We start from the raw sequence: 19,754 nt of genomic DNA on the forward strand, positions 1-19,754 counted from the left end.
GATCATTATTCGAAGCGGCAACTTCTTCGAACCGTTCCCGCCAGAACGCAAACTGACCAATCACAGCCCTTAATAAGGTCACGTGATAGTGTTTTTCTACTACGGTCTTGGAGCCCCCCTGAACGCTATAAATAGAGCAACTCATACCCAGCAAATTTGTCTCGGTTCAGTTTCTCTTTGAGAACTGTTCTGTGTACCACACGACAGCAGCGGCAGCCAGCGACACATCAACAGCTTCGTCCAACGATGACCACCAACTACGCCGCCACATCAGCAACACGAGTCTACGACTACTAACCAGCATCATCGTCATGACCAACACGATTCTACGATTACTACCAAGCAGCCTCTTCACCACCAGCGTCTACACGACTTTCTATGTACACCAAACTAAACCACCGCGGCACATCTCTCTCTTCGATTCTGTTAGGTGACTCAGCTTCACCACGATAAATAAACAGACAAGAGATCTCAGCCAGCGACGAACATCTGTATAACAAGAATCACGGCCCGGCATGGAAGCCACCACATCACAACTAGTGATCAGCCCTGTCACACACAGCCTCAACTCCCTTCACATACAGGCTCATACTATTGTGTACTCAAGAACTGGTATAAATGCTCAAGTGTTATTGACTCTCTTTCTATCTGCTGTAATATCTCACATACACATACATGTATCACTCACACACTTTTCTTTGTATGACGGCCTGTTTTTTATTATGTTCTTATATGTCGCATTCACACTCTCACACAGACATACATTTTTAATGCTACAATAAATATTTCTGTTATTCATTTCATACGGTTGCCTTCTATCGTCTCTTCATTACTGGTATTTACGAATTCACTAATGTTATCGAAGTATAACATTATTTTGTATATCATCATTGATATATTATTTTGTGTTCGACCGTGTGACGCGTATAAATAAAAGGAGTCCTCTGTTTTTCCATTCGTCACCATTTCTCCTTTTTGAGTTCGCACGGTCGTCCTTACAAATATATGACAAATGCCTTAAATTTGTTTAAATAATCAAAAACTGCCAGTCACATGGCATGCATGAGTTTTATGTGAACTTGTCCGGTTTTTTTCTTTCTGCATATTGCAATTAAAATAAACGGACCTATAATTGATTCCATCGCTAGAGGATCACGGCTGATGTTGTTACCCCTCCTCATACGTTCTGCTGTTGGTTGTGCTTCGCTAGGGCAAGATAGAAATTCGCAGTTTACGGCTGTTTGATCCTTGTTCTTATATCTGTGCTTATAAAATAAGCAAATTATAAAACTTGACAATGGTTGTAGCCAAAATGAATTAGAAACACTAAACATAAAACAGCATTATTTTTTTTTTTACTTAGAATAAGCTTTGCTGAGGAAGGCTAGTAAGAATGAAACATGTCCACTGAAAGCTCTGATCAATTCAGTTTTATTACACGAACAAAGCACATATTCAAAGTCCAACAGATTCATAATTTGGGTATGTGCACCTAAGCATTTTGCAAATTCTAAAATTCTGATGTTTAAAACATTAAAATTTGAAAATAATGATAAAAATGTTCGAGACAGGGGTTGCATTTGGCATGTATATGTTTTCAAAACCGTATCTTTTGCTAGTAATTTGTAGTTTGTATATAGAATGTTTCGGATTTGTTTTTTGTTCCCCCCCCCCACCAAATCAGAAAAAGAATGAAGGCATACCTACACAAGTGTGTCCCACCGACTTTGTTTCCCCCATAGCTTTAAAAAAAACGAGCATTTTTCATCTTGTATCTTTTACTTGTTTGTCATTAGACTGCGGGCATGCTGGAGCACTTCTTTGTTGGGTTTAGTCGAACAAATCGGTCTCAGTATTTTTTTTTATTTTTTAGGTCTGGTACTTAATCTATCGGTTTCTTATGTCGAACCGCCAAGCTATGGAGACGTAAACAAATTAGCACCGGCTCTCAAGCGGTGGTGGTGGGAGAAACACACACGCGCACTTGCGCATATATGTATAAGATGGGCTTCTTTCAGTTTCCAGTTTTCGGAATTTAATGTGAAAAATGAAACTCGAAATTTAGGAAAAATTATTTGAAAAAGATTTCATTAAGAAAATATCCTTTTTTTTTTTTTGTAAGTTATTTCGAAACAAAGTTGAGGGAAGCCACTTCTGTAGAGATCACACATCGAAACTCCCAGCATGTTTCAAAACAAAAAATATACATACGAAAACCGAAGATAAACAAAAAATATACATACGAAAACCGAAGATAAACAAAAAATGATGCGGAATAAGATCTGAAAACTGTTTTTTTTTTTTTTAAACTTTTTACGTACGTTCCCCAAAATATTAAGGAAGAAATATATCGAAGTGGTACTGTTTAGACATGGTGTGAAGGCAGAAAGAACCACTTGTAATAAATATGACCAAGTTCTTTTTCCTGATTATAAACCATCTACGAGTCTAAATGGTTGGATAGTAAACATTTTTTTTTTTTTAAAGAAAATTTTATAGATTCTGAATCTGTGACACTCAAACCATAAAAATCCGAACAGAATTTTTTTAAGGTACAGTAAAGTAGAATCTGGGGGGAGTATGATCGCAAAGTTCGCCAAATATAATTAAAACATTTGAGATGCGAATTGTTATGGAGAAGAGGAAAGACAAGAAGAAAGAAGAAAGGAACCACTTAATGTCAATGAATGAAACGAGAATTATCTCCCTTGGTTGTATCTACGATGGCTGATATCTTCAGGACGCTCGCAGAAGAAGGTATTCAAAAAAGGATTCTTTACGCTGGTCAAGGAGAAATTCCTGACTATGCAGATGGTAAAGGATGGAAGGTATTAATTTTTATTTTAAATCCAAACAAGTTTCGGTAAATGATCAGTTACCATATGAAAAAAGAAAAAAAACCAATACGACTTTCGCTTTAGATTGGAATAAAAAAACAAATCAGTTTCGCAAAAAAAAAAGACAGAACACCTTGGCAGAGAAAGACGAGACATTTTTAAATCTCTTAATATTAATTTATACTTTATACATAATATATTTACACAATTTTCTAATATGGATTTTGTCTATTTACTTTCGCCACTGAACATTTACCTTTTTTTGTTCCTTGTCATAATTTCATTCGCAGCTGGAATGCTTTGTAGGAAGACGAGATTATCGAATACTTACATGCATTAAATACCTGATCGTAACCTTTTAACCAAAGATTTTGGATTAAAAACAACAAAAAGATCCCTTTCGCGATCGCTTCTTATTTAATAATTTCCAACTGTTGACTTCGCTCTGACATCCAACATTTCAAAAGGGATGATGATTGTCATCTATACCATGTTCTATGTCTCGAAACTCCCTCCTTAGTGATTACTAGTTCAGCTTTCATAAAACCAGATCTACTGGGAACCTAGTCCTGCATGTCACTTTCTTGAGGGTCCTCGCCTGAGAAATTCGGTGTAAACAATGTTGTCGCATTTGATCGATTGTGCTTGGCATGCTTAATCTGCTACCAAAACGACTTGTACGTTCAGTCCATCTCTCGTCTTTTGGATCGGAGGCTTCCTGACAGATCTCAGTAACCCAGAGTTAGGTATTCTTTTTCGTATTCTTCTTTCGGTTTATCAAAGACCGACATGCTGTCTTCTCCAACGACCACTCCTACGCTGACGATAACATCCTTTTTTCTTTCCGTCCTAATCTTCCACATCCAAGTGTCATTCAAATGCAACCTAAGCAGCATATGCCAAACCCGCGCTGATTCCATGAGGGAACCCTTGAAAATATTCTTGAATGGAGTCATGCGAAGCATTTAGACACAAATCGATGCATGTCAAATACACGTTAATGAATACTTTACGTGGACATGAACAGACAACTGGAAAGCTTAAGGTTGTTACGGATGTTAGGCCTCAGCGTTACGGAGGGTTTCCTCCTGCTGTCACACATACTTAAAAAAAGAATGTATCACAGAGACAGGCCTTCCTCTTCGGGACCAGAAAGTACTTCAGACCCCAACAACGGCTAACTCTCTACAAAGTCCAGGTGGGAAGTACGACGGAGTGCCTCTTTCACAGAAAACCACCTGGCTGGTTGTCTTAAGTTTCTTTCTTATACACACTTCAAAAGCACTCCAACCTCTGGCACAGCAATGTGATGTCTGCCTTCTTTTTGCTTTTCTATCATTATTTTTTGTAGCCTGTGCACCTCAAATTTGCGTGGTCTTGTGCTGCATTCTTTCAGACACACCCAACTCACTTATCTCCCCTTCTGTCATCACCCGCATTATATTCATCTCTCCATAACCAAGCTCATGCTAACCACTTATGGTACCGTCCATACACTACGATGTCAACCCTCTGGAATTCCTACCCTGTCCGTGTGTTTTACTATTATTTTTTTCCTCTGCAACCATCAGCTTTCAAGAACGTTAATTACTTTGATCTCAGAAGGCTTACTAAGGCAGTCATTAACATCACCTTATGCCGATCAAGCTTCTGATAGCACTCTGTCTTTCTGTGTATGGAGGTGTGTGTATGTGCGTGTGTGTGTGACAAAAGTTCAAAATCGATTTCATTAAATAAAAGTTCGTCGTCGTCGTCATCATCATCATACCATCATCATCATCATCATTATCATCACCCCTCCCCCACCTTAAAACCCACTTTTCAAGGCTTGCATAGGCCAAACGGAATCTATTGAGGCAGGTTTTCTCCCTCAGCAGATGCCCTTCGTGTCACCATGACATATGCCCTTCTTTGCCCTCCCCCTCCAACTCTCACCTGTTTCCAAGCAAGATAATATTTTCCAGTAGCCAGACATGTTTTTCATAAAAGAATGGAAATGAAGAACTTGGCATGTATGATGATGATGCTCATTTACAACTACCATGTGACGTCAAAACAAGAACGCACACACACACACACACACACAAATATGTATATATATAATACATACACACAGATATACACACATACAGATACACACATTCACACAAATATATATATACATATAACACATACATACACATGACAGGCGTCTTTCAATTTCTGTCTACCAAAACTGCTCACCAAGCTTTGGTCAGCGTGGAAGATGCTTGCCCAAAGTGCCACGCAGTGGGACTGAACCTAAGATCACATGGTCAGGAAGCAAGTTTCTTATCCACACAGCCATACTTGGGCCTAGAGTTTCTTTAAAACAAATGAGAAAACAGGAAAAAAATCGTAGATAACAAAAATAAAACTTGAACAACTATAAAATTTAATATTAGGAATTAACAATTGCCTTATGCTTGTTTATCAAGACATTCCATCTTTTTTTTTAAACACTTTGCCTTTATACCAAGCCAAAGCGAAAGTCGTAAACTGAACACTTACTCAAACATCAACTCTGTTATTTTTTTATCTTTTCTTGTATTTTTGTGTTTCAGTCATTAAACTGTAGCCATGCTGGGGCACTGCCTTGAAGGATTTTTTTTTTTAGGCAAAAGAATCGACCTCAGTACTTATTTTTTAAGCATGGTAGTTATTTTATCAGTCTCTTTTGCTGAACTGCTTAGTTACAGGGATGTTACATCCCTGTTGTCAAGTGGTAGTGGGAACAAATACAGACACACACACATACATACAAATATATATATAACATGATAAAGATGGAATATAGGAGAAACTTTATTGTTCTCAACAATCATTTCAACACATCCTGCATCAATCTCTTGTGGGTGGGATACAATATAACTGGTTTTCTTTAAGTTTCTGTCAACCAAATTCATTCAAAGATTGGTCAGCCCAAGGCTGTAGTAGGAGACACTTGCCCAAAGTGCCATGCTTTGGGACTGAACCCAGAACCATATGGTTTGGAAGCAAACTTCTTACCAGCCAAACCTACGATATTTTTTCTTTTTACTTACTCTTTTACTCTTTTACTTGTTTGAGTCATTTGACTGTAGCCATGCTGGAGCACCGCCTTTAGTCGAGCAAATCAACCCCAGGACTTATTCTTTGTAAGCCTAGTACTTATTCTATCGGTCTCCCTTGCTGAACCGCTAAGTTACGGGGACATAAACACACCAGCATCGGTTATCAAGCGATGTTGGGGGGACAAACACACATATATATACATATACATATATACAACGGGCTTCTTTCAGTTCCCGTCTACCAAATCCACTCACAATGCTTTGGTTGGCCCGAGGCTATAGTAGAAGACACTTGCCCAAGGTGCCCCGCAGTGGGACTGAACCCAGAATCATGTGGTTGGTAAGCAAGCTACTTTATTTCATTAACGATTTGCCATGAAGGCATTACAAAGAGGGGATGAACAAAGACAGACAAACATAAAGGGTGTAGTAGCTGCTATTTAGCGATTAAATACAAAAATATAATTAATATATTACTAGTTTTCTTATTCGGCGTTGCTCATTACGTTTTGTAATGGCTGCTCTGAAGGAGAGGCATCCGACCACCAGGGTAGACCCCTTGCTTGTTCCTCCCTTTTCTGGCTTTCACTTACCTGGAGTCAGATACTCCCAGCTTTCTCGCCACAGGCTTCCATCTTCTCATGAATCTCTCTTGTGACAGGCACTTCTTCTCTAGCCTGATCTTACTCCTGAGGTAGTAACTAAAAAAGTTAACTAACCCCTGGCCAGATACAAAGGTATCCGTCACTATTCCTCTCACACATGTCTTCCATACTGTTTCTTTCAGTATGGCTACTACGCAGGAAAAGCAAGCCTTCCTCTCCCTGTTGAGGGAAGGAGGCGGCACAATCTCGATGATAGATTCAGCTGATAGCTGTACTCTTCCCATCGATGACAACAGTTGTTCTGCGAAAACTATCAGTCTCGTTAATTCCGAACATTCCACAAATGCGTGCAAGACTGTTTCCCTGTCCTGCCCGCATCTCGGACACGTCAGCGAGACGGCACTTCCGTGCCTTGATAGTTTATCACGAACAGGTAACACCACACAAAAGCACTGCCAAGCCAGGGATTTCTGGTAATTGTCCAGGTACCCGGGCCCAAAAGTTCTCCGGAACAGGTTGATCAACTGATTTTCATCATAACCCAGGGTCTTCCCCAAGACATCTTCAGACTTAAGCTCTACTAACCTGCTATAAAAATCCGCGGTGGAACTCCTATTGCCGGCATTGCCCGCCTGAGAGAGTAGCTGAAGTGCCTGTCGGCACTCCAATTGCCAGTCCCCCAGCCTAGGTCTCTGCTTGATCCAATTACTAACGTCCATTAAGGATGTTAATTGCGGAAAGTAGAACCAGACGTGCGGTGACCACAACTGCTCTCCATCCAGGTAGAGCCAAAGGTGCCTCAACCTTAACGCGAATTTTCGCATCCTCAGCCAAGGCATCCCTAGCCCACCCTTTAGTGGCTTCTGGCAGCAGACAGAGCGCTTCACAAGTGGCTTTCCTCCTTTCCATAAAAATCGGAAAAGGATTCTTTCCAACTTGTTCAGCCACAAATCAGGGTAAGGCACCATGGTCAGATGGTAGGTGATAACCGATGCTATGAACATCTGCACCACCTCCGCCTTCCCTAGCAAGGATAACGCCCGCCCAGACCAGGTCTAGGTTAGAGCGGTCACCTTGCTGGCCACCTCACTCCAATTTTTCTCTATCTGGGGGTCTGCCGCGAACCAGACTCAGCAGCTTAACAGGACCTTCCGTCCAAAGCCCCACGACGTTATTGGATGGCATCGGCTTGCCTCTCCAGGTGCCCACACAGCCACTCCTGTGCCTATAAATTTTGATAAATTTTATAGGTAAAAGAAAAATATAAATGAGCCTTCAAAAAAGTACCTTCTCAGAATTGCTCAGGCTGCTAAAAATAACAGTTGAATCTTCCTTGAATCACACACTAGTGACTTGAAAGGCAGGATGGTTCATTAAATAATGTTGTCCTAAGTACCCCTAAAAATAGACAGGATAGTCATGACTTGAATGTGTTTGACTAAGGGTTAATGAACAACCACAGCATGGTAAGCAAAATGCATAAACCACCACATATGCATACACCATAAGTATATAAGTGTGTACAAACATCCAGCTTTACTTGATTTTTATCTAAAGCTTGGAGAAAATATGGTTCCAGAATATATTTACTACACAGCACTAAAATGTTCTTTGAAATGGTACAAATGTTATTGAAAAAAGCATGTTTTGGTATTAAGAAATATGGATATTGGTGGTGGAAATTATGTAGTCTGAAAAATTTAGAGTATGGTTAAATAAGTTATGGCAGGAATTCTGTTAAAATAGGCATTCTTATACAATTGGAATTGTAATGGAATGCTTTTTGAATGGAAACTGATCCAATATAAAGCCCCAAAAATTATATCCAGGAGAGAAGGGTATGATTCTGTGTTTAAAAACTTGGGTTCTCAACCTTGTTATTAGGTTCAGTCCCTTTGTATAGTACTTGGGTAAGAGAAATAGTATGACTGTTTTGATAGGTTGGTTGCTTTACAATCACTTAGTCATGGGTTCAACCCTGCTGCATGACACTTTCAACAAATGTCTTTAGCCTTAGCCTCATAAAAAATAATAAATGCGCCCTTTTAAAGCTTAGCCAGGCTCATGGGCCCGGTTTCCCGGTTTCCCAGTCCATCGCAGCATTACTCATTTTTGACAGCTGAATGGACTGGAGCAACGTGAAGTGAAGTGTTTTGCTCAAGAACACAATGCGTCGCCCGGTCCAGGAATCAAAACCACAATCTTACGATTATGATGCTGACACCCTAACCACTAAGCCATGCGCCTCAACCCTTAGCTTTATGTTGACCCATAATTTATGTGTGGAATTTGGATGACAAAAGTTTGTGGTAACCCGTTATATTTATATCTATCTCTCTGTGTGTATAAGAAAGAAAGATGAAAAGTACCAAATATGATTAAAAACTGGCTCCCAGATTAACGTATATTTATCATCACCATCATCATTTAACATGAACATTCCGAAGGACCACACTGTGCTCTAGTGTCTACTTTGACATGGTTTCTATGGCTGATTGTCCTTCTTAATGCCAACCACTTTACAGAGTGTACTGGGTAGGTTTTTTTTTTTCATTATAATTTATATTTCTTTTGTAATTTTTGATGAAAAATTGTCCAGTACATTGAACAAAGTGACTGAAGGGGGTGATTTTCCATTTTATACCCCACTCAGTTGAAGGTCTTATCTTGCATGTTCTTGGTGACCTCATTAGTGTTGGTGTCACATAAAGAGAACTCTGTTAAGTGGTTGGTGTTAGGAAGAGCATCCAGTTGTAGAAACCATCCCAAAGCAGATACAGAATTTGGTACAGTCCTGTGGCTCATCTCTTGTCAAATCATCCAACCCATGCTAAAATGGAAAAGGTAACAATAGATGATAATGATGATGGACTTCTTTCAGTTTTCATCTACCAAATCTGCTTGCAAGGCTTTGGTCAGCTTGAAGCTATAGTAGAAGACACTTGCTCAAGATGCCCTGCAGTGGGACTGAACCCAAAACCACATAGTTGAAGAAGCAAGCTTCTTACTCACACATCCATACCTGCACCTACAAGCCAAACCTGCATCTATTCTGCTGTATATTGCTTGTTGAAGCAATGAAGCCATTGTTTAAATGGGATGGGAGGAAATAGGAAATTGAGATATTCAGGCATTTACAAAATGATTCAGACAAAAGAAATGAAAGCACTATATATGCTCTTATTTTATTTGTCTCTTCCATTCCAAACATCCAGTCACAGCAGATGTATAAAGTATAGTTCCTTATCTGTACTTATTTAGAGAGTTTTATTTGATCTGTTCCATACATTTGCTCCAAGAAATTAATCAGACAGTTTAACTCTGTCCTTGTAAGTAATAGATTGTCTATATAAAATGGAAATTTCATAGAAAAATCCAAGTCCTAGTAGCTTCGTTATTACTATCCATTACTCTGTTATCATCATTCTCTGGAGCCAAATGGGAAAAAAGAAGCTCTGTATAGTCACTCACTGTGTTTGAAGAAGCAACTACAGCTTTAAATGTTGCGACTGTATCGTGTTAGAAATGAATGAATATTCCAAATAAATAGTATTGAATACATGCATACATATATAATAGGTAAATGGCTTGCTTCCCAACCATATGGTTCTGGGTTCAGTCTCATTGCGTGTTATCTTGGCAGGTGTCTTCTACTATAACCTCAGGTTGACTAAAGCCCTGTGAGTGGATTTAGTAGACTGAAACTAAAAGAAGCCTATTGTCATCATCATCATCATCATCGTCGTTTAACGTCCGCTTTCCATGCTAGCATGTGTATTTGTTTGTATGTATGTGTAAATATATATATATATATACATATATGTGTGTGTGTGTGTATGTGTGTTGTCTGTGTTTGTCTCCCCACCATTGCTTGACAACTGATGTTGGTACGTTTACGTCCCCATAACTTAGCAGTTTGGCAAATGAGACTGATATGATAAGTACTGGGCTTATAAAGAATGTCTTCAACTAAAAAAACACTCTTCAAGGCAGTGCTCCAGCATGACCACAGTCAAATGACTGAAACAAGTAAAACGATAAAAAATATATTTTTACACACACACACACACACACTCACACATACACATACATGCACTTACACATTCACACACACACACACAAATGAGAGTGTATGAGTGTATATCACCAAAAGGCTCTGAAACAGCGGATTTGATTTTTGAATTCAGCATCCGAAACACAAAGATTTTGGTAAATTGTAATCAAAAAATATAATTTGATACAAGAAAAAGCTCAACTTCCATATTGTCATATCTACTTCACTCTATGTGACCTATCTTTTTATTTCTCTCTCTCTCTCTCTCTCTCTCTCTCTTTGACTTTTAAGTTTTCCCCTCTCTGTATATATATATATATATATTTACTGCACTCCCTCTCAGCATGTATGTATATCTCTAATGTGTGCTACTTCTCAACCTTTCTCTTCATATGACATGTAATTGCTTTCATTTTCTTTATAAAATTTCTTTGTTGAAATGTTTTTACTTTCATTTTATGATAGCTATCATTCATGCAGCAAATGGTAGCTTCTAAATCCTGTTTTCTGATTGGGTAAAAAATTATTAAACTGGGGACCCATATAAGATCTTGGGGGTCTACTTTTCCATTTTCTGAAAAAGCCACATTATGGACTTACGACACTTTTGCGTAATAGCAACTATATATATATACATATATATATATATATATATATATATAAAATATATAGTTTAATTAGAGCATGTTATTAACAATAGCTCACATTAATACAGAAGGAAAATGTAGTGCTCATGTTGCCTCCCTAATAATATTATTTTGTGTATATATATATATATATATATATATATATATATTAGTAAAGCACAGTTACTTTCTCGTATATTTCATCTTCTGTCTTTCATTTGTCATATATATATATATATATATATATGTATATATATATATATATATATATATATATATATATATATATATCATCATCATCACCATCGTCGTTTAATGTCTGCTTTCCATGCTAGCATGGGTTGGACGATTTGACTGAGGACTGGTGAACCGGATGACTGCACCAGGCTCCAATCTGATCTGGCAGAGTTTCTACAGTTGGATGCCCTTCCTAACGCCAACCACTCCGAGAGTGTAGTGGGTGCTTTTATGTGCCACCAGCACGAGGGCCAGTCATGTGGTACTGGCAACGGCTATGCTCAAAATGGTGTATTTTACGTGCCACCTGCACAGGAGCCAGTCCAGCGGCACTGGCAATGACTTCGCTCAAATCATTTTCTAACGTGCCAGTAAGGCGACACTGGTAATGATCACGCTCAAATGGTGCTACTTACGGACCACTAGCATGGAAGCCAGACAGCTGCTCTGGCAATGATCATGCTCAGATGGTGCTGTATATATATATATATATATTTTGGCAACAGTGGCTTTATCTTGTATCCAAGACTTTAGTTTCTTCTTTGTTGAATGCTTCCTTTATGGTGATGCTGTTGATGACTCTGTAGACCAATTCTTTCATAGAAGAGTCAATGATATTGATTGCATGGCAGTGTTGGTGGAGGACAAAGTTGATTTTATTGAGCTTTTTTCTCCTGTAATCTAATTTCTTCCTTTCTCCTCTGGTAGCTTCAAATTATATATATATATATATATATATATATATAGCTGTATGTGCTGGTTTGTTTACACCCCTAACCCCCATAACTTTATGCTTTGGAAAAAAGAGACTGATAGAGTAAATAATACTAAGCTTGATCTATTCAACAAAACCCTCCAAGAAAGTGCCCCAGTATGGCCACAATCCCATGACTGAAACAAGTAAAAGACGAAAGATAACAATTCCAGTTTATCGTTGTGTATTTCTTTATTGTTATTTTTTTTTGTTATTATTTTTCAGTTGACATTCCACTATGTTACCAAAATGTGTGATGAAGATAGCACCGTTCTGGATGACAGTCGTAAAATGGGGAAACCCATGGAGTTACTATTGGGAAAGAAATTCAAGTTTGATGTTTGGGAGAAGTGTATTAGGTCCATGAAACTTAATGAGGTTGCTGAATTTCTAGTGAACACTGATGTAAGTTTTATCTTATTTTTCTTCCACATTCCTCTTCTCTGTATTCTGCTCTGTTGAAGTGGCTTATCTTGCAGACACTTGGAGACCTCACTGGTGCTGGTGCCACGTAAAAAGCACTAAGTACACTCTGTAAAGTGATTGACATTAGGAAGGGTATCCTGTTATAGAAACCATGCCAAAGCAGACAGTGGGGCTTGGTGCAGTCTTCTGACTTGCCAGCTCCTGTTGGACTGTCCAGCCAATGCCAGCATGGAAAATGGACCTTAATGATGACGATAACGATGACAATGATGATGATGACGATGACGATGACGATGACGATGACGATGACGATGACGATGACGATGACGATGACGATGACGATGACGATGACGATGACGACGACGACGATGACGATGACGATGACGATGACGATAACGATGACAATGATGATGATGACGATGACGATGACGATGACGATGACGATGACGATGACGATGACGATGACGATAACGATGACGATAACGATGACAATGATGATGATGATGATGACGATGACGATGACGATGACGATGACGATGACGATAACGATGACGATAACGATGACAATGATGATGATGATGATGAGGAGGAGGAGGAGGAGGCAGTATAATTAAGCCAAGATATAGTTGTGAGGTCAAGAAGTTTCTTATTTAGTCACATGATTTTGGGGTTCAGTCCAAATGCATAGAACCTTCGGCAAGTATCTTCTACTATAGTTCCAGGCTGAACAAAGCCTTATAATTAGATTTGTTGGGTGGTAACTGAAGACTCTTCTGTGTGTATGTTTATGTCTCTGTGTGTATGTTTATGTCTGTGTGTGTATGAATGTGTGTATGTATGTATGTATGTATGTATAAGTGTATGTGACTGTGTTGTTTGTTTGTGTCTCCTTGTCTAGACATTGTGTGACACTTGTAATTGCATGCCATACAAGGAATCATTCATTTCCAATATTCCATGAAAGCCAGTCTGGCAATGAGAGGAGATTGGAAGCAGGTGAGTGTTGGCAACAGTAAAGGCATTCGGCCATAAAAAGATTTCCTTCAATAAATTCCATCTGACTCATGCAAGCATGGAAATGTTGATGTTTTATATATATTCGGTTTCTAACTTGCAATTACACTCAAAGTTTTTGTGGGCCTGGAGCAATTGCTTAAGGTGCCATACAGTAGATCTGAACCAGAAAGCACGTGGTCAAGAAGCGATAAACGTCACCCTTTCAAAGCCTAGCCAGGATCATGGGCCTGGTTTCCCGGTTTCTAAGGCATATGTGTTCCCCCCAGCTGGACGGGATGCCAGTCCATCGCAGCGTTACTCAAGAAACAGGAAGAAAGAGTGAGAGAAAGTTGTGGTGAAAGAGTACAGCAGGGTTCACCACCCCCACCTGCCGGAGCCTTGTGGAGCTTTAGGTGTTTTCGCTCAATAAACACACACAACGCCTGGTCTGGGAATCGAAACCGCAGACTCCAACTGCGAGTCTGCTGCCCTAACCACTGGGCCATTGTGGCTCTTTATGTGGTCAAGAAGAAAACCTCTTAACTTCACACCCACACTTGAACCTATATATATATATATATATATATATATATATATATATGAAAAATTGAATAGGAATGGATTTTCTGATGATTATTTTCCTCTTACTAATTAGATGTTTATGAATTATTTAGGTGTTTAACAGCTAATGATTTATAAACATCTAATTATTAAAGTGAAAAAATTATCAGAAAAGCCATTGTTATTTGTTTTTGGAAATATTTAATACTGTACCAAAGACTTTCTAATATATATATATATATATCTCATCATCATCATATATATTCATATAGATATATACATATATGTATTTTATATATATATATATATATATATATATATATATATATATATATATATATATATATAGGGTGACATGCCATGCTTGAGGAGACCTATTGAGTCAAGTACATCAACATCAACAGCAATATTAAGATCAAATCAAATGGAAATTGTAGTTGTGAGCCCCATGTCGGTAGCATGTAAAAACACCATCCAAATGTGGCTGATGCCAATGCCGCTTTGACTGACTTCTGTGCCGGTGGCATGTAAAAAGCGCCATCCGATTGTGGTCGATGACAGCTCCTCTGGCCCCTGTAGCGGTAGCACATAAAAAGCACCCACTACACTCTTGGAGTGATTGGCATTAGGAAGGGCAACCAGCTGTAGAAACACTGCCAGATCAAATTGGGGCCTGGTGCAGCCTCCTGGCTTCCCAGACCCCAGTCGAACCGTCCGACCTATGCCAGCATGGGAAACAGATGTTAAATGATGATGATGATGATGATGATATATATATATATATATATATATATACAAGGTGCATTCCAGAAGGTTTGAGACTTATTAAGGAAAGACATTCATTAAGACTCTAATCTTCAAGGTAGGACCCTCTGACTTCAATGCACTTGTTATAGTGTTACAGCCTGATTGAAGTCCTCCAAAGGGAATGTGTCCTTCTTGAACTCCCTCAAAATCTTCACAAATTACATTTTGCTGGCCATCTGCCAGAGAGAACCCAGTGGATGTAGGTGATGCCCTTGCTGTTGAACAAAAGGGTTCACCATGAGCTTTCCAGTGGATTTGCTTTGCCTGAGGTTCTTGGGTCTTGAGTTGCCAGGATGCTTCCATTGAGCACTTTGTCTATTGGTTTCTGGATCATAATAGCTTTCATCACCAGTCATCAGAAGCTCAATTACTCTTGGATTGGAAGTAATGAGCTCAACCATCTCCCTGTTGTTACCAACTCATCTTTACTTCTGTTCATCACTTAGCATCCTAGAAACAAATTTTGCACATGATCAGATCTTCACGAAATAATTCTGTGTCCAGTTGCCATACCAACTCCAAACTTTATGCTTATTGTCAAATGACGATCTTCATTCAGAAAATTGTGAATTTTCTCAACCAGCTCCAATGTTCTGACGTCTCTCTCTCCCATACCTCTCATTGTCTCTCAGCTTCTCTCTACCGTCCTTGAATCTCTTATGCCAGTGAAAAACAGATGCTTGACTCATACAACTTAATTCATAAGCAGTCTGTGGCGTTCTTGCCGAGTTTATCACAGAACTTTATTGCATAGCAAGCTTCCAAATTGTCTTCAAGTCCTGAGTGCATTCTTCAAACTGGGTTAGCTGTGACAAGCAGTATTTAGTAGGGTGTGTTCAAAATGCTGTTACAGCCGTCTCCTTCAATCTGGAATTTAAAAAAAAATGTTGATAGGTCAACTTAGTAGTTATATAGTAATGATATACTCCTTCCTTTTTGTATTTGGTTTGCAAGATTCTTGATGGGAATTTGTGTTGAAACAAATTTTGTTCTGTCTTTGGAGGATCATGACACTAGTAATAATAAACACATGCACTGTTTCAGTATTACTTCTTTATTGTTAGTCAATCAGTTAGATATCTCACCAACTAACTACTCAATTGTTTGTGTAATAGGTTGGTCAAATAATCAATCAGTTGTTTGTTTGTCAAACTTCTTTCATCACTATTCATGACTGCAACAATGGCATGCCTCCTCCCTTCAAGGTCTACCTTGATGTAGTGTCTTATTATTATTGGCGTAGTGACCCTCCCAAGACACAACCAAATTATATACTAAACTTATAATAAACTAAGACACTTACAAATGCCTCATGTAAAAAGTCTCAAAACTTCTGGAATGCACCTTGTTAATTTGGGTTGTTGGCACTCTGTCGCTTACGACGTCGAGGGTTCCAGTTGATCTGATCAACGGAACAACCTGCTCGTGAAATTAACGTGCAAGTGGCTGAGCACTCCACAGACACGTGTACCCTTAACGTAGTTCTCGGGGAGATTCAGCGTGACACAGTGTGACAAGGCTGACCCTTTGAATTACAGGCACAACAGAAACAGGAAGAAAGAGTGAGAGAAAGTTGTGGTGGAAGAGTGCAACAGGGTTCGCCACCATCCCCTGCCGGAGCCTCGTGGAGCTTTTAGGTGTTTTCGCTCAATAAATACTCACAACGCCCGGTCTGGGAATCGAAACCGCGATCCTATGACCGCGAGTCCACTGCCCTAACCACTGGACCATTGCGCCTCCCTTAATTTGGGTATACACACACACACACACACACACATATATATATTCGTCAAGATACTTCCATTTCTTTGCACTCATTGCAAATTATTTGATGTGCAGTGGGACAACACAAATATGTGAACAAAAGATAAGGTACGTGTAATGCCAAGGCCCAAGTTAGAATGCTTTGAGTAAAAAGTTCTGAAAAAACTTTAAAACAAAATAATTTGGAATGAAAGTTAAATTAAAAGAAAAGTTATACGAAAAATTTGTACAATAAAATATTGTATTTATTTGTACAAAAATATTAAAAGAAGTTTCTTTAAAAAAGAAAAGATTCTGCATAGCTTTTAGTCTTACCTAGTACTTTCTGTTATATTTAAATCTGAATTTTAGTTTAGCTTTATATTATAATTTTTTTTTTTCTTACAAAAAGTTTACTATATTTTTAACATAAACATTTAATATCAAAAATTTTGGTTTTTATTGTTAAAATTTTTTATTTTTCCAATCTGTGTTTTAATTTTTTTGAGACTTTATTAAATTGAGTGACAGTAGAACCTATTACATATTTTTTGTTTTATTTCCTATTTTTAAATTTATCATACTTTTCATCTTGCTAAAATTTTAAAATAGTTTTCAATTTTTAAAATTAAGTTAATATTTCGTAGTATGTTACTATAATGATTTGATAATGTTTCAGCATGTCTCTTGATTTTTTAAGAACCACATTATTTCATATATATGGAAACTGTGGATCAAACTTGTTTATAATCTATTGACTGAAAAAGATGTTTGGCTTTACATGATAATAATATCTAAGCTTTATAGCAGTGGTTCTTAACCTGAGTCTTGTTGTAACAAAAAACATTACAAAATAAAGACTTATTGGAGCAAGCGAAAGCGAAATCGTAATGGCACCTGTGCCCAGCATCTCCTTTCTGGCACTTCTGGCACTTGTGCCCGCGGCATGTGTAAGGACTTCCGAGAGAGATCGTTGCCAGTGCCCATGGACTGGCTCTTGTGCGGATGGCACATAAAATACACCATTCTGAGTGTGGCCATTGCCAGTACCGCATTACTGGCCTTCGTGCCGGTGGCACGTAAAAGCACCCACTACACTCTCAGTGTGGTTGGCGTTAGGAAGGGCATCCAGCTGTAGAAACTCTGCCAAATCAGATTGGAGCCTGGTGTAGCCATCTGGTTCACCAGTCCTCAGTCAAATCGTCCAACCCATGCTAGCATGGAAAGCGGACGTTAAACGATGATGATGATGATGATGATGAAAGGCAAATGTTAAAACTACAATTCAGAATTAGTGAGGGTTTTGAGGGATATGAAGAGGGGTCAATAAGTGCAGAAAATGGTAAGCAGCACTAAGATAGTAGAATAAGAAAACTAAAGGTGTAAGGCGATACTTTTTTTTCATAAACTTCTCATTATTTGATCATGCTCTCGTTAAGAGAATAACAAATACAATTAGAGAAATTCCTGCTTTTTCTCAAGGGCTCACCCCTCCCCTTTGGATGTCGCTAAAATATCTACCTATGATGGCACGCCCCTCAGGTTAAGAACCACTGTGTGTGGCTGTTTGGTGAACGCTCTGTCACTTTATTGAGCAGCATCATTTGAGATTCGAGCAACTGATTTCAGTTTCTGTTATCTCTTTGCCCTGGCAATAACATCCTCTTACAACAACTCACTTTCATCACAATGAAATACAGGAATCAAAATGGCTTGAAATAAAAGAAAAGAGGCATGTGTGTGTGTGTGGGTGGGTGTATGTGTTTTGGTGAAGATTTTTCTGTTATTGCAGTCATGTTACCCTGATCTATGGTGTTGATCTCCACTGTTATCGTTGCCACTAATACTCATCAAATTGTTGTTGCTGTCATCACAGATGTATTGCTGTTGCTGTTGTTGTTGTTGTCATTGCCACTCCTCTATGTGACTAAGAATGTTGGGAAGTCTTTGTAATTGAATTCGGTGATGGGGAAGTTGTTGTTTCCTCACACTCTTGATATTGTTGAAAATGGTGCCACAGCCTACTTCACTGCTGACATGTGCCAGTCCTACTGATGTTGCCACAGCCAACATATAAAACACATTTCCTTCCATACTACATGGAAAATTTTTCACTTTGGCAATCAAAGCATGAGATGCAGATAAAAGTCTTGTGTTCTACTGCTCTCCGTCTCCAAATTTCAAACATGTTTTCATTTATTAATGAAAAAAAAAAAAAAAAAAAAATTTGTCTACTAACTACTAAAGAAAATATTTATCTTGTATGATTAGTGGAGATACAAGCAAGAGTTTATTTGCCGAGTTTTTCCTTAGAATGTCTGAAACAGTTTTAAGGGGAGAAAAAAATCCAACTTCTCAGAGAAATTAATGAAATACTGTGGTAACTTATTAACCCCTCAGTATTCAGATTACTCTGTCGTCAGATGTAATGTTTCTTTATTCACATTGTTTTCAATTGATCATGCATTGTCTTGTGACTTTGAGATTTCAATAATGTGAATGCTTATTTTTAGAATGATGTTGTAGAGTTGGTGTAAGAGGTCAGATCTGGCCAGTTTGAACATAAATCAGGCGGAGTATTTGGGCCAGACATGGCCAGTTTAAATGCTAAAGAATTAAACTTTGATTTTTGCAGTTAGAACAGCTAAGATACAATAATTATAATAAACTGCCCTGCTAGACACAAACTGCATAGCATGGAAGATATTTTTAATTCATTAACAGATCTCAAGCAGTACCCTCTCTATATAACATATATTCTATACGTTTGCTATCAATTATTATGATATTATTAAAATACAGGCGCAGGAGTGGCTGTGTGGTAAGTAGCTTGCTTACTAACCACATGGTTCTGGGTTCAATCCCACTGGGTGGCACCTTGGGCAAGTGTCTTCTACTATAGCCACGGGCCGACCAAAGCCTTGTGAGTGGATTTGGTAGACGGAAACTGAAAGAAGGCTGTCATGTTTATATGTGTGTGTGTGTGTGTGTGCACGCACATGTTTGTGCGTCTGTGTTTGTCCCCCCCCCCCCCCCC

General features: G+C 38.6%; 1 protein-coding gene across 1 annotated transcript in view; it reads left to right on the forward strand.

The window, feature by feature from the left end:
- The first annotated feature begins 1,122 nt into the window (after positions 1-1,122).
- The window catches only part of LOC106873940 (AH receptor-interacting protein), a 49,105-nt gene continuing 30,473 nt past the window's right edge, over positions 1,123-19,754 (forward strand). The window contains exons 1-2 of the mRNA XM_014921482.3: positions 1,123-2,828; positions 12,410-12,589. Of these exons, the coding sequence (XP_014776968.1) occupies positions 2,688-2,828; positions 12,410-12,589 (321 nt within the window). The 5' untranslated portion in view covers positions 1,123-2,687. The remainder of the gene's footprint in view (positions 2,829-12,409; positions 12,590-19,754) is intronic.

The sequence above is a fragment of the Octopus bimaculoides genome, chromosome Z (assembly GCF_046866305.1).
Source record: "Octopus bimaculoides isolate indiv1 chromosome Z, ASM4686630v1, whole genome shotgun sequence".
NCBI classification, from domain to species: domain Eukaryota; kingdom Metazoa; phylum Mollusca; class Cephalopoda; order Octopoda; family Octopodidae; genus Octopus; species Octopus bimaculoides.